Source organism: Leptonychotes weddellii, chromosome 2, assembly GCF_054177405.1.
Source record: "Leptonychotes weddellii isolate Sample4059 chromosome 2, ASM5417740v2, whole genome shotgun sequence".
NCBI lineage: Eukaryota > Metazoa > Chordata > Mammalia > Carnivora > Phocidae > Leptonychotes > Leptonychotes weddellii.
Genome location: NC_138370.1, coordinates 141,969,387 through 141,982,759, shown reverse-complemented (window position 1 = coordinate 141,982,759; position 13,373 = coordinate 141,969,387). Strand labels below are relative to the sequence as shown.

General features: G+C 36.7%; 2 protein-coding genes across 5 annotated transcripts in view; both read left to right on the top strand.

Annotated features, from left to right (window-relative positions):
- Positions 1-13,373, top strand: part of SLAIN2 (SLAIN motif family member 2) — an 82,259-nt gene that overhangs the window by 53,874 nt on the left and 15,012 nt on the right. For 3 of the 4 annotated variants that reach the window (XM_081812402.1, XM_031036195.2, XM_081812401.1), the window contains one exon: positions 2,414-2,491. The exons of the other annotated variant lie outside the window; for it this stretch is intronic. In XM_081812402.1, coding sequence (XP_081668528.1) covers positions 2,414-2,491 — 78 coding nt within the window. The remainder of the gene's footprint in view (positions 1-2,413; positions 2,492-13,373) is intronic. 4 annotated transcript variants of the gene reach the window in all.
- LOC102747690 (large ribosomal subunit protein uL16) lies at positions 9,037-9,816 on the top strand. The gene has a single exon (XM_006740887.2). It carries the CDS (start codon positions 9,091-9,093, stop codon positions 9,733-9,735), a length of 645 nt encoding a protein of 214 aa, XP_006740950.2. The 5' UTR covers positions 9,037-9,090; the 3' UTR covers positions 9,736-9,816.

The window sequence follows — 13,373 nt, the reverse complement described above, 5'->3', positions numbered from 1 at the left end:
TCTTTGCTTTTCATGGTGGGGTCTTGCTAATTTGGAATTATGTAAATATTAAGAGAGAAACCGGGGAAACCATGAGTATTTTTAAACAGCTAACACACTGAATTCTATTATTGTAGAAAAATTTGGAGACTTTCTGTTTACTACACTTTATCATTTAAAAAATGATACAGTCTTTAGAAGACTCATCAAATTAAGAGTGATAATTCAGATAAAAATTTAGTTTTCTTATTTGAGTAATACACCACTATGTTGTATCTTATGAAAATCACTAATTTCATTCTGTCAGATTTATCAGATTTGTTGTATTAGACAAATTTAGTGTATACTGCCTGATTCTATTTGCAGTCTGATTCTTCAGATTACCATTGCATAGGTTTTACTTGTTATGGATGCTTTTGTTGTGACCCATGAAACTTGAGAGAGAAAGTTTGGAGTTATCATAGCTATTAATTTAAATAGGACCTTTCCAAAACAGATTATAGATGATATTTGATGTTAGGCCCTCACTAAAAAAATTTTAATGGTTAATAGGTATTGTGGATTGCCAGCATACATACAGATAGTTACCTTTTGCCCTCATTTCTCTATTCCAATCATAGTGGCCTACTTCCTGTTCTTCAGATATACTAGGCACACTCTTACCCCAGGTCCTCTACCATTGCTTTTCTGTCTGTCTACAGTGCTTTCCCCAGATATCTGTATGGCTTACTTCCTCTCTTCCTTCAGATCTTTGCACAAATGATCTTTGTCATCTCAGGGAAATCTTTCCTGATCACCCTATTTATAATTGGAATTTAAATCTCCCCATTTCCTGTCTCCCTTCCCTACTTAGTTTTCTCCTTAGCAGCTATCACTGACTATTTGACTCTTTTATTTCCCCTTTCCTTTCAGAATGTTAGTTCCATGAAAGTAGGAATTTTATCCACCTAGTTGGCTACTGAACAAATCCACTATACCTAAAACCTGAAATAAAGTAGATAATTAACTATTTGAAAGAATGAGAAAAAGCAGCAGTGAATGAGTAAATGAATGACACTGTGAATGGTTGAAAGCATGTATGAATAAATATGCAAATGGAGAATATTCAGTGATGATAGGATCCTATATTTCTGTGGGATAGGTATGAGGTAATTATAAAATTGATTTTTTTTTTTTTTAGGTTTGAAGAAGTTTTTAGTAGTCTTCCTGGCATTATTTAAGCTGAATTGGTATATATTTGGCTACGTAATGTGTGGAGTAAAACTGGAAGTCAAATACATTTATTACTCTTTAAAAATATTTACTATCAGACAGTGAGGAAACAATAGTTTTTTAAAAGCATTGATATAGTTAAGCAATAGGGCAAAAGAGAAAGTCTCCTTAATTCTCTTTGATGATATTATCAAGTATTCCTTTGTCAATCCGATAATTGTTTAAATGCTGGCCAGATTTATGGTTGTGGGATCTCTCTCTCTCTCTCTCTCTTTCACGTATAAATCCTAGAAGTCCAACTTCTCAATCAGTAGAGTGACATTTTAGAACCGCTTAAATAGGTGACTATACAGGTAGGTGTGGGTCTTTTCAGTTCAGTGAAACTATAGTGAGCTTTAACTCTGGATGGCTCTGAGCTGCTGCTTACATGCCAGTTCTGAGAGTTTCGTTGCAGTTAATAGAGTAGGAGTTTTGAAGAAAGCCTAGAACTCCTCATTGATCACTTTAAGAAGCAGATGCTCTGACTCCTCCAACCCTGTCAACCCCAACACACAGTGTGCACCCCCCCACACACACCCCCATCCACCACATATAATATGTGCACAGCACAGATATATTGCTACCCAAAGTCTAAAGTACAAATTAGTTTTATGCTACAGCAAGATGATGTTGAATATATTAAAGCCACTGGGTTTTTACTCCCTTGAGGACCTGCCTGGTTCTGAGTTTTCTTCTCCTTTTTGAGTATGGGGATTACTGTTCTATGTTAGGGCAATTCATCTAACAATAACTGCTTTGCCAAAGTCTGCTTTTTTGCATTGAACAAGTACTACTTTTATTTTATTCTATACTGTGTGCTTGTGTTCATCACTTTTACTTACTTAGTTTTATATTCTTTGCATCCTGTAGCATGTTTGCTGGTGGTTTGTTTTCTCTTTGATATTTTGATTAGTTTACATATTGTAGATTTTCTCATCTATAAGAAACTATTTCTGAAAGTATGCACTTTGCACTAAGATTTCCATCCCTTTTCCTTTCCGACTTAATGCACTAAGCATCACTTTCAGATTCCTCTGCTTCTAGGTTTCTAACATATTTTCACCTTATGGTTTCTGTTCCTTGATAAATTTTCAAGTATGTATTAAAATATTCAAGTTTACAGAAGCTATAGCCTTTATCTTGTCCTTCCAGGCAAATATTACAGTTCCTTATTTTTCAACAGCTTCGCAAAGGCTGAAAAATTTGCCTCGTACTTCCCTCAAAGCCAAACAGTTGCTTCCAACTTCATCTACAAAAAGAGGTAACTACAGCCTCTTACTAAGTTTTAAATTTCAGCAAATAATCTGATAGTTAAATCTCATACCTTTTGGTACACTGAGTCATTGATGTCTGTAGGGCATGTTTTAGTCTTTTTTATTTTTTTACATAAAGTAATGTGGATTCATTCTCTCTTATTTGGATAAATCCGGAAGAAACTTATTTTCTGCAGAGGTATGTATTGGATTGCTCTTCTGAAAGGAATAAGTGATATGTAGCATTTTCTATTAGAGAATTTATCATTTTTCTTACCAACCTAAAACTGAAGGTCATTGTTTTAACTTAATGTAGATGAATGTAGTGCTTTAAAATGAACCAAATGCCAGACATTTTGTATGTAAATTTTTTTCTTCTGACTTTTGAGTTTTGGATTTACTTATCTGTAGGATGAAATGGGAATGCTTTCATGTTAGAAGTTGATAAACATTAAATCACAAGTTGTTGTGGTTAACTGGTAATGTTTAGACTATTTAAGGGAATGGTATCTTTTTTAAGACCTGAGAGTTGAAGTATTTGGAGGTTGGACACCAAAGCTATCATACTGGTTTGAAGAGATTGGATGTATGAGCAGCTAGAAAGAAGTAGAATTGGGGAAAATACCATGCAATTGGGTAGGACCAGCAGTAATAAGAATGAATAGAAGCCTCAGAGGAAGTGGGACATAACAAATATAAGCAATGAAGAAAAATATTTCCCCTGTCCAGGACATGTAGATTTCCTGACGGTTCCAGAACGCAGTAAATAACAAAGATATATGAGGAGGATAAAGTATTAAAGGACATTATGTGGGAAGAGGAGGTTTGAGATTTGATTGTCAAAGAAGAAGATTTGGTTAATATGGGTACGAAAGCACTGAAATACGTATTTTAGCAAGTTCATTAATGTGTAAATGTTTTAGCAATGATTTGGTGGATTAAATATGATTTAAAGAAATAGTTTTAGATAATAGAATCTGAAGGAAAGAGAATAGTCAAATGGAAATGTTGGATGTGTAAATGTTTGTGTTTTGAATACCAGAAGTTGATCATAGCCCTCCAATACAAATGTCTTTTGGTGCTACTGTCCGAAATAAGAATGGATAGGGGTGCCTAGGTGGCTCAGTTGGTTAGGTGTCTGCCTTTGGCTCTAGTCATGTTCTTGGAGTCCTGGGATCGAGCCCTGAGCCCTGTGTTGGGCTCCCTGCTCAGTGGGGAGTCTGCTTCTTCCTCTCCTGTGCGCCCCCCCAGTAAATCCATAAAATCTTTAAAAAAAAAAAAAAAAGACTGGATAGTATATGTTCTTTTGATAGAGAAGAAGGTGATTTATTAGGAATTATTATAGAAAGGGTCCTTTTAGAAATTATTTGAGGACCATAGGCTTCTTTTTTTTTTTTTTTGAGACTTCTAGATATTTTTTGAGTACTTGATGAGAGGTAGTAAAAACAGGAACATGAAGAGATTGTGGTGTCTAAAACAGGGCAAGAAATTACTGTATCATAATAAAACATAGGATTTGAAGTTTATATAAATTTTATTTGTATGTCTCTCTAAGCTTCATAATTTTGGGGGGGTCAGGTAGGTTTAAATAATTTTAAATATTTACTTAAGGATTTTTTGCTCTTTATTAGGTTAAGAAGATATAACTTCTGGCTGGTTGTTTTTTTTTTTTGTTTTGGGGCTCTTTTGGTTTTTTGCCTATGGAAGTTACATATTTTTGTGATTGAGCCACCAAACTCCCACTTTCTATGATAAAATGACAGGAAAACCCAATCTTATAATTCCTGGTACCTCTAGTTGTCCAGTTGACTTAGTAAAGGGAAAGAAGTTTGTGTGTTTGTGTGTTGGGTTTTGTTGTTGTTTTGTTTCTTTTTGTTTAATCTCTTATTTAACTTAATCCAGACTCATATTTTTTTGATTGGTATTGTAGTTTGGGGATGATCATTTTACACTACTAGAAGTTCTGAACCAAAATAAAAAAAAATTCTGAACCAATTGAAAAATGGACACAGATATACAATAGGATTTCAAATAATTAGGTTAGGGGTACCTGACTGGCTCAGTCAGTAGAGCATGTGATTTTTTTTTAGATTTTATTTATTTTTTTTGACAGACACAGCGAGAGAAGGAACACAAGCAGGGGGAGTGGGAGAGGGAGAACAGGCTTCCTGCAGAGCAGGGAGCCCGATGCGGGGCTGGATCCCAGGACCCTGGGATCATGACCTGAGCCAAAGGCAGATGCTTAACGACTGAGCCACCCAGGCGCCCCAGAGCATGTGATTCTTAATCTTGGGGTGTTGAGTTCTAGCCCCATGTTCATCATCAAGCCTACTTTAAAAAAAATAAAAATAAAATATTAGGTTAATTACTGGTAAAGTTGAACCCGAGAATATGTCTTGGATCCAAGGCCAAATGGATTTTCTAATTTCCCTTCATATCTAGACTTTGAAAGAGAGGGGTCTGCACTGGACTGGGGGATTCTCTGTTCTTGTTAGGGATGTGAGGCAGATGAGATTCAGATACCATGTGTTCATAGGTACCTTTGGCACTTTAAACCTGGACTAGAGAAACATGGGACTGGATAGTAAATTGTCACATAAATCAGTTGTCCCATCCTGGGGATGAACCTGTAACATCTTAGAAAGTTGGCGTACTTATTTTAAGGACTCAAAGGATCATGGAAAGAGGGAGAAGGTCGTTCCCTTAACAATTGGAAATAGGACACTATGATTTTATTTTATTTTATTTTTTTAGAGAGTGCGCATGAGCGGGGGGTGGGGTGCAGAGGGAGAGAAAGAATCTTACGCAGGCTCCATGCTGAGCATCCACTCAATCTCATGACCCTGATCTTGTGACTTGAGCCAAAATTAAGAGTCAGGTGCTTAACCACTCAGGCACCCGAGTCGCTTGGATTTTAATTGCATTTAGTAGTAGCTGGAGTTTGAAGATAGGAAGGGAAGTAAGAACTGTGTTGCCTGGCACAAAGGGACACACCATAAACATCTGTGGAATGAACACAGTCATGCCACTAACTCAAGGCTGGACACATTCCTCTTTGCATTTTCTTCTTGCAGGGTTTTTTGTTTGTTTGTTTCTTTAGCCCATCCTTCTCTTTGAAGAAAAAAAAATCCATTGTGTATTGTTAAGGCTTCATTCATGGGCGTGACTACTTAAACTGCTCTGACAAAGAGATATTCATTCCTATTTGTTGGGAACTCAATGAAGGGGAGGTAAACAAAGTAGAGACCTCACCAAGTCAGGGAAAAAATAACTACTTAGAAAAAGTGAATGTGTAGATCAGGACAAATTAAAATGTAGAAACATACTTTAGAAGGAAAGAGGCAGCACCTTAGGACAAGTTAGCAGTGGTAGTTTTCCAGTACTGCTTTAATTCATTATATTTTGAATATTCATATAAGGTGAGATAAACAACATTTATAAGAGGCCGAATTGATAGGAGTTTAAAATGCTGTTTGATATCAGACTATCTGAAAATGGAGAACCTAGGAATTTTGCCATTACCTTTGATCCAAAATTTAAAATTTCTTATATTTGCTTTTCATTAACAAGTATTTATTGAATCTGTATCATAAACAAGATACACTCATTACACACACACACCCCCCCATGTCTAGTCCCTCTTTACTTTTTCTTCTATTATAGTTGTGGTCAAAGCCAGCCTCTGCCGTATGGAGTTTTTAGATACAGTTAAAATGATAGGAATTGCTCCCTTTCCCATGATTTTATTATATAAAATTGAGAGAATGGGAAAGGAGAGGGAACAGGGCTCTCTCCGAACACACAAATTCCTGTTAGCCATTTCATGCTATTTTTGGAATGATAATTGAATAGATTCTACTTACATTTAGAGTTAATAAGTCTTTTGTGATTTTCCAAGATCTTTTTTCTTCTTTAGTTACATCTTGACTACATCTATTAATTTCTTTTGCAGATAAAGTCCTAGATCAAAATTTTCTCCTCTCTGAAAATTGTGCTTTTATTTTTCTGATTAAAAACTATCTGCATTTTAGAAAATTAAAGTTAGAGCTAGAATGCCTTCAAAGATCACCTAATTTCAGTTAACCTCATTTTATTCTTTTTCCTTCCCAAGTTTATACATAAGGCATAAATGCTGCTACCATTAGAGGAAACACTTTTTATAATAGTAAAACTATAGCTTAGTGCACTTTACATTCTGGTTTTCCCTCAAGTTATACATTAACCTTGTTAAAATTTTTTTTTTTTTTTTTTAAGATTTTATTTATTTAGGGGCACCTGGGTGGCTCAGATGGCTAAGCGTCTGCCTTTGGCTCAGGTCATGATCCCAGGGTCCTGGGATCGAGCCCCACATCGGGCTCCCTGCTCATGGGGGAGTCTGCTTCTCCCCCTCCCTGTGCTTCTCCCCCTGCTCATTCTCTCTCTCTCTCTCTGTCTCGAATGAATAAATAAAAATATCTTAAAAAAAAAAAAGATTTATTTATTTGACCGAGAGAGATACAGCAAGAGCGGGAACACAGCAGGGGGAGTGGGAGAGGGAGAAGCAGGCTCCCCGCTGAGCAGGGAGCCCCATGGCTCAGATCATGACCTGAGCCAAAGGCAGACACTTAACAACTGAGCCACCCAGGTGCCCCAACCTTGTTAAAATATTTCTTTCCATATTCCGAGATTGTAGAACTTTTTGACTTGTCCTTTCATATACTCTAGGGCATTTTTCTAAGAATTTAGGATTAATAAATTTAAAAGGATTTCTAATTTATAAATCTGTTTAAACTTTGTTATTTTAAAATATAACACAAATTCAGAAAACCATATAATACATAGTTTAATGAATTCTTGCAAGGCAACCCCTTAGTGACCACCATTCATATCAGGAGACTATAACTTGCTACTTCAGAAACTACCTGTCTCTTTCCAAACACAATCCTCTCTTGACCCACTCCCCCAGAGTAGCCATTGTTCTGAATTTTTATAGAATCGCTTCCTCACTTCTTTGTATGATTTTTATCATTCAAGGAATGAAACTGTAGTTCTGCCACTTTAATATGTGTCTTTTTACATTTCTCTTGATTTACAGTTTTCTTCCAACTCTTTACTCCCCCTTGTTAGGTTTGTTTGAAGAAACCACCAGATCATTTGCCCTATAGATGTGGATGTAGATCCACAGGCTGGATCTTGCTGATATCTTTTCCACAGTGTCATTTAGTAGATTTCTCTGTATGTCCCATAAATTGGTAATTGGATCTAGATGCTTTACTGGATTCAGTTTTGCTATTTTGGGCAAGACTACTTCATAGGTGGTACTGCTGCTTTAGCCACAAGTGCACAAGGCAAGATTACCTCTTTTCTTGATATTATCAGTCATTGATGGTTAATGCCTATATCCTTATTTTTCTTAAATATATATATATCATTATGAACTTACAGGTTCAAACATTTTTTATGTATTTTGATTCATTCTGGATATTTTCCCAGCTTTGGTGGAAGCTTCTTCAAGTTGGCCCTCAAGTCTTTTTGACACAAGCCTAGTAGTCTGATAAATTCTTGCTAACTGGTATGACAAGATAGGCACATCTTGTACATTTCCTGCCACAGAACTGGATTTAGTCATTTCTCCAAAAAGTCCTGATTTCCTTTGATAGGAAAGGGTATTTCAAAACCCAAATCTGAGTTTTTAGCTATATTAATTGCTATTGGATTGGCCATTGTTTCTAGGTTTTTTAGTTACTAGAGTTAGTACATATATGTGTAGATTTATGTCTGTGTGTTTTTAAGATTGAATTCCTTAATGAGATCATGCTGATACCTCCTATTCACATTCAAGGCTTCAGGGTAATTACGTAATCTCTTAACTTAAACCAGTATCTCCTTTATCTTGCTCTGAGAATTCTGTCTCTCACCAACAGATAGAATTTTTTTTTTAATATTTTGTTTATTTATTTGACAGAGAGACAGCGAGAGAGGAAACACAAGCAGGGGGAGTGGGAGAGGGAGAAGCAGGCTTCCTGCAGAGCAGGGAGCCTGATGTGGGGCTCGATCCCAGGACCCTGGGACCATGACCTGAGTGGAAGGCAGACGCTTAACGACGGAGCCACCCAGGCGCCCCAACAGATAGAATTAAAATATCATTTAACACTTTATTTTATCCCATATTACACACAAAATCTGGAGAAAACATTAGCATAATACCATACAATGTGGCTACTGAAAATTGTTTAAAGAACTTTTTGCATATGCTCACTCCTTTTTTTTTAAGCAGTTACACTGCATATCCATTATCAGCTTAAAGAGTTATTTGTACTCTTTTATTTAGTCTTAGTTCTACATTTAAATATGTATTTAATGCTTACCGTCAGTCTGTACATTATTGTCTCACCAACCATTTTTCTTGTTTGAAGCTCATTCTCCAGTAGATTCCTTAAAAAAGGAGTTGTAGGAGCAGTATCCATTCCCTCCATTTTTGTGTGTTGATGACCGTTTGCCCTTTTTATATTTGAAATTCATTAGCTAGATATGAAATCTTTGGCTCATATTTTCTTTCCTTGAGTGTCTTAAATATATTACTCCAGCTCTTTTCCTTCGGCGCGCCACTGAAGATCCTGGTGTCGCCATGGGCCGCCGCCCCGCCCGGTGTTACCGGTATTGTAAGAACAAGCCGTATCCAAAGTCTCGCTTCTGCAGAGGTGTCCCTGATGCCAAGATCCGCATCTTTGACCTGGGGCGGAAGAAGGCAAAAGTGGATGAGTTCCCACTATGTGGCCACATGGTGTTAGATGAATACGAGCAGCTCTCCTCTGAAGCCCTGGAGGCTGCCCGTATTTGTGCCAACAAGTACATGGTGAAAAGCTGTGGCAAAGATGGTTTTCACATCCGAGTGCGGCTCCATCCCTTCCATGTCATCCGTATCAACAAGATGTTGTCCTGTGCTGGAGCTGACAGGCTGCAGACAGGTATGCGGGGTGCCTTTGGAAAGCCCCAGGGCACAGTAGCCAGGGTCCACATTGGCCAAGTCATCATGTCCATCCGTACCAAGCTGCAGAACAAGGAGCATGTGATTGAGGCCCTACGCAGGGCCAAGTTCAAGTTCCCTGGCCTCCAGAAGATCCACATCTCCAAGAAGTGGGGCTTTACTAAGTTTAATGCGGATGAATTTGAAGACATGGTGGCTGAAAAGCGGCTTATCCCAGATGGCTGTGGGGTCAAATACATCCCTAATCGTGGCCCCTTGGACAAATGGAGGGCTCTGCACTCATGAGAACCTCAGCACTGCCCCCTCCCGACTCATGCCCACCAATAAAACCTACTTCCTGTCAAAAAAAAAAAAAAAAAAAAAATATATATATTACTCCATTTTTGTCAGGACTAAAAAGTTATTTCTCTTACATTCATTTGGTTTTTATCTGGATGTCCAATGGATGTTTTCTTTTCCTTTAAAGTTTAATCATTTATTTTTTTAAAAGATTTATTGATTTATTTTAGAGGGAGAATGAGCAAGTGAAGGGAGGGCAAAGGGAGAAAGAGAAGCAGACTTCTGCTAAGTTTGGAGCCCGATGCAGGGCACAATCCCAGGACCCCAAGATCATGGCCTGAGCTAAAATCACGAGTTGGCCACTTAACCAACTGAGCCACCCAGGCACCCCTAAAGTTCAGTACTTTATGAGAATATATCTTAATGTTGGTCATTTTGAGTTGATTTCCCCAGATAGGCGTGTGTTCTTTCAATATGGAATTTCACATACTTTAAAATGTCAGACAAATTCTTTTGGATTATGGTTTTTAGTATTCTGTTCTCTTGCTTTGGCTTTCTTTTTTTGTAGGAACTCCTGTTATACGTATGTTGGATGTTCTTTGCCTGTCTTTTCTATCTGTTGCCTTCTCTTGAATCCTTTTCCATCTCTCTTCATTTCTTCTTGTTCTATAAAAGTTTCTTTTCATTGTCTATTTCTCTTAAAGCATTATCTGTCATGTGTGTAGACTCTTGCGTTCTTTCTATCTTAGACTTCATTTTAGGATGATTTATGTCTGGTTCTTTTCTGTGTTCCATCACCTCATTTTTTAATGTTTCCTATTCTGATTTATGATGTTCTTTCATATCTTTTATCATTTTCTTAAATACTTTTAGAATTTGAAATATTAGATTATAACTTTCATCTTTTGCATGTGTGTACATGGTGGACACAATTTCTGGCAAGGTTGTACCATTAATAGAAATGTTATTCTGCTCCTTTCTTTTTTTAATAGTAACTTCATGTGGGATTTGGCTCAGTTCTTTTCTGTTGCCCATTTTTCTTTGGAATTGGTTTTTTTAACCATTTAGAAAGGGACCTTGATTTAAGATTTTCTAATTTTAGGTCTCTAGAGATCCCTCTTCTGTTGTTTTGGGAAACTGTTAAAAAATATGGCTGCTAATTTTCTGAGATTTCTTACCTTTGCTCCTCTTCCCTACTTATAAAATTCATCCTTTTGGGGCACCTGGGTGGCTCAGTCAGTTAAGCAGCTGCCTTCCACTTAGGTTCTGGGATTGAGCCCCACATCAGGCTCTCTGCTTAGCGGGAGCCTACTTCTCCTTCTCCCTCTACTGCTTGTGCTCTCTCACTTGCTCACTCTCTCAAATGAATAAGGAAAATCTTTAGAATAAATAAATAAAATTCATCCTTTTAAAGTGTACAAGTCAATGTTTCTTAGTATATTTACAGAGCTGAGCAATTATTTAGACTTTAGAGATTTTCATCACCCCCAAGAAATATCATACCCATTTTCCACTCCTTCCAGCCCCTGGCAACCACTAATTTTTCTATCTCTCGTTTTACCTGTGCCTCTACCATTTCATGCAAATATAATATGTGATCTTTGTGACTGGCTTAGCATAAGGTTTCTGAAGTTCATCATATTACAGCATATATTAGTACTTTGTTCCTTTTTATTGTGATACATATTCAGTGTATGGATATACCAAATTTCATTTATCCATTTCTCAGTTGTGAACATTTGAGTTGTTTCCACTTTTTGCCTATTTTGAAAATGCTAATGCTGCAAGTATTTGCCAGCAGCTTATTTATTCATATCTTATTTATTCATATCTATCAATCTTTTTGTATGTAAGGAATAAAAACTATAGTAAAGCCCATTCCCAGGGGTGTCTTCTGCCTCTTATGTTTAATAAATCTTCTCATGATAACTGTGTGGCTTACAAAAATAATGGTGAGTCAAGTATAGTAATGGAAGAAGAAATCAAAGGCTTCTGTGCCTTGTAAATTCTTTTTGTGTGTGATTACTTGTCAGCCTTCACAAGTTTAATAGGGCCTTGGTATCATGTCTTAGGAAACCTGCCTAGGATAGTAGCTCCACAAACATACGTTCTGAGTCCAGTTGAAAATAAAAATAGTGAGAATAACATTTTAATTTCTACTCCCAGAGGTGTTTCTCTTTTAGTTCCCAGTAAAGAATACCAATCTGGGAATGAGGAGATGTGGGTTCAACTTCTGACTTTCTTATTTGCTCAGTTGATCTCTGTGGTTGTGGCAAGTTATCTTCTCTACACAGTGAAAAGGTGGGAACAGATAGCACTAGTGAGAGAATCATATTTATGTCATCTCTGCAGTCTTTAATAACCAGAACTTATTTTTAAGTCTTTATTATGTCTGTAACCTCTTACTATCCTTGATGGTGCGTAGACCACTGAGGAACTGGGATGATGTAAGGGAGAGTTAACAAGTATTTTTGTTTTTAATCTATTGTTAAATAATTGGATGGCATGTCTATTTTAATAAATGTTTTTCTCCCCATTAGTCATGGTGGCCAGTGTTTGGGAATGTGTATATTTTTATTGTAAACTATATATTTGATATTTACATATTTTTAGCAATTATACAATTAATGGAATTTATAGTTTAGACATATCACTGTGAAGACAACCATTTGGAGTATCTATGTTTTTTTATGTTGCCATTTACATTTGAGATATATTATTTATAAAACATTCTCTGAATATCTACTAAGCTAAAAACAGTATATAGTTTACTCAGTTTCTCCCATTCTAAAGTGCCTGGTGTATTTTCTAAGTCTCAATTAGAAAACTTGCCATTTTTATTAAATGCTTATTAAAAGACAAAAAATGAATGTTTTAAAAATAGGAATCCTCATATTACCCATCATTTCATTTCAGAGGTGACTTAACTTAGACACCAAGGTTAGCATTCTTAGTCATATGTCAATTTTATAAATAGAGTTCTAATTCTTGCTCAGAGTAGATAACAACTTCATTTTATGCCTTGATTTAAGTGCAATTCTCAGTTTCCAAAATGAGCAAAGAGAAATTATAACCTACTATCATAATTAATTTGGACAATAAAGCCTAATTAACCCCTGTGTTTTAGTTAATTTATAAGGATGGCCTAGGAGACAACTGTCTTGAGTGGCATTATTTGTTTTAAGATTTTATTTATTTATTTGACAGGGAGAGAGCACAAGCAGGGGGAGCAGCAGAGGGAGAGGGAGAAGCAGGCCTCCCGCTGAGCAGGGAGCCCGATGTGGGTCTCAATCCCAGGACCCTGGGATCATGACCTGAGCTGAAGGCAGACGCTTAACGACTGAGCCACCCAGACTCCCCTTGAGTGGCATTGTTGAATATCTTTCCAGAGAACTCAGCTGCAACAGGCTGAAAGGCTCCAGTATTCCTTAGATAAGGAAGGCACAGATGTAATATGCCTTACAGTTTGTGTAATATTATACATTTGCCAACTATTTATACAGATATTACTCATTTGATTTTCGCAGCTAACCTATGATATTTGCTGAAATTTGCTTTCTGGGTTTTGTTTTATTAGATTCACATATAAATATTTCTTTTCTCTTTTGGGGGAGCAGTGCAAGTGGTGTTGCATTTTTTATTTT

Bases quoted from the DNA above. Each gene is read 5' to 3' on its own strand.
- LOC102747690 (XM_006740887.2), top strand. From the start codon at position 9,091: ATGGGCCGCCGCCCCGCCCGGTGTTACCGGTATTGTAAGAACAAGCCG.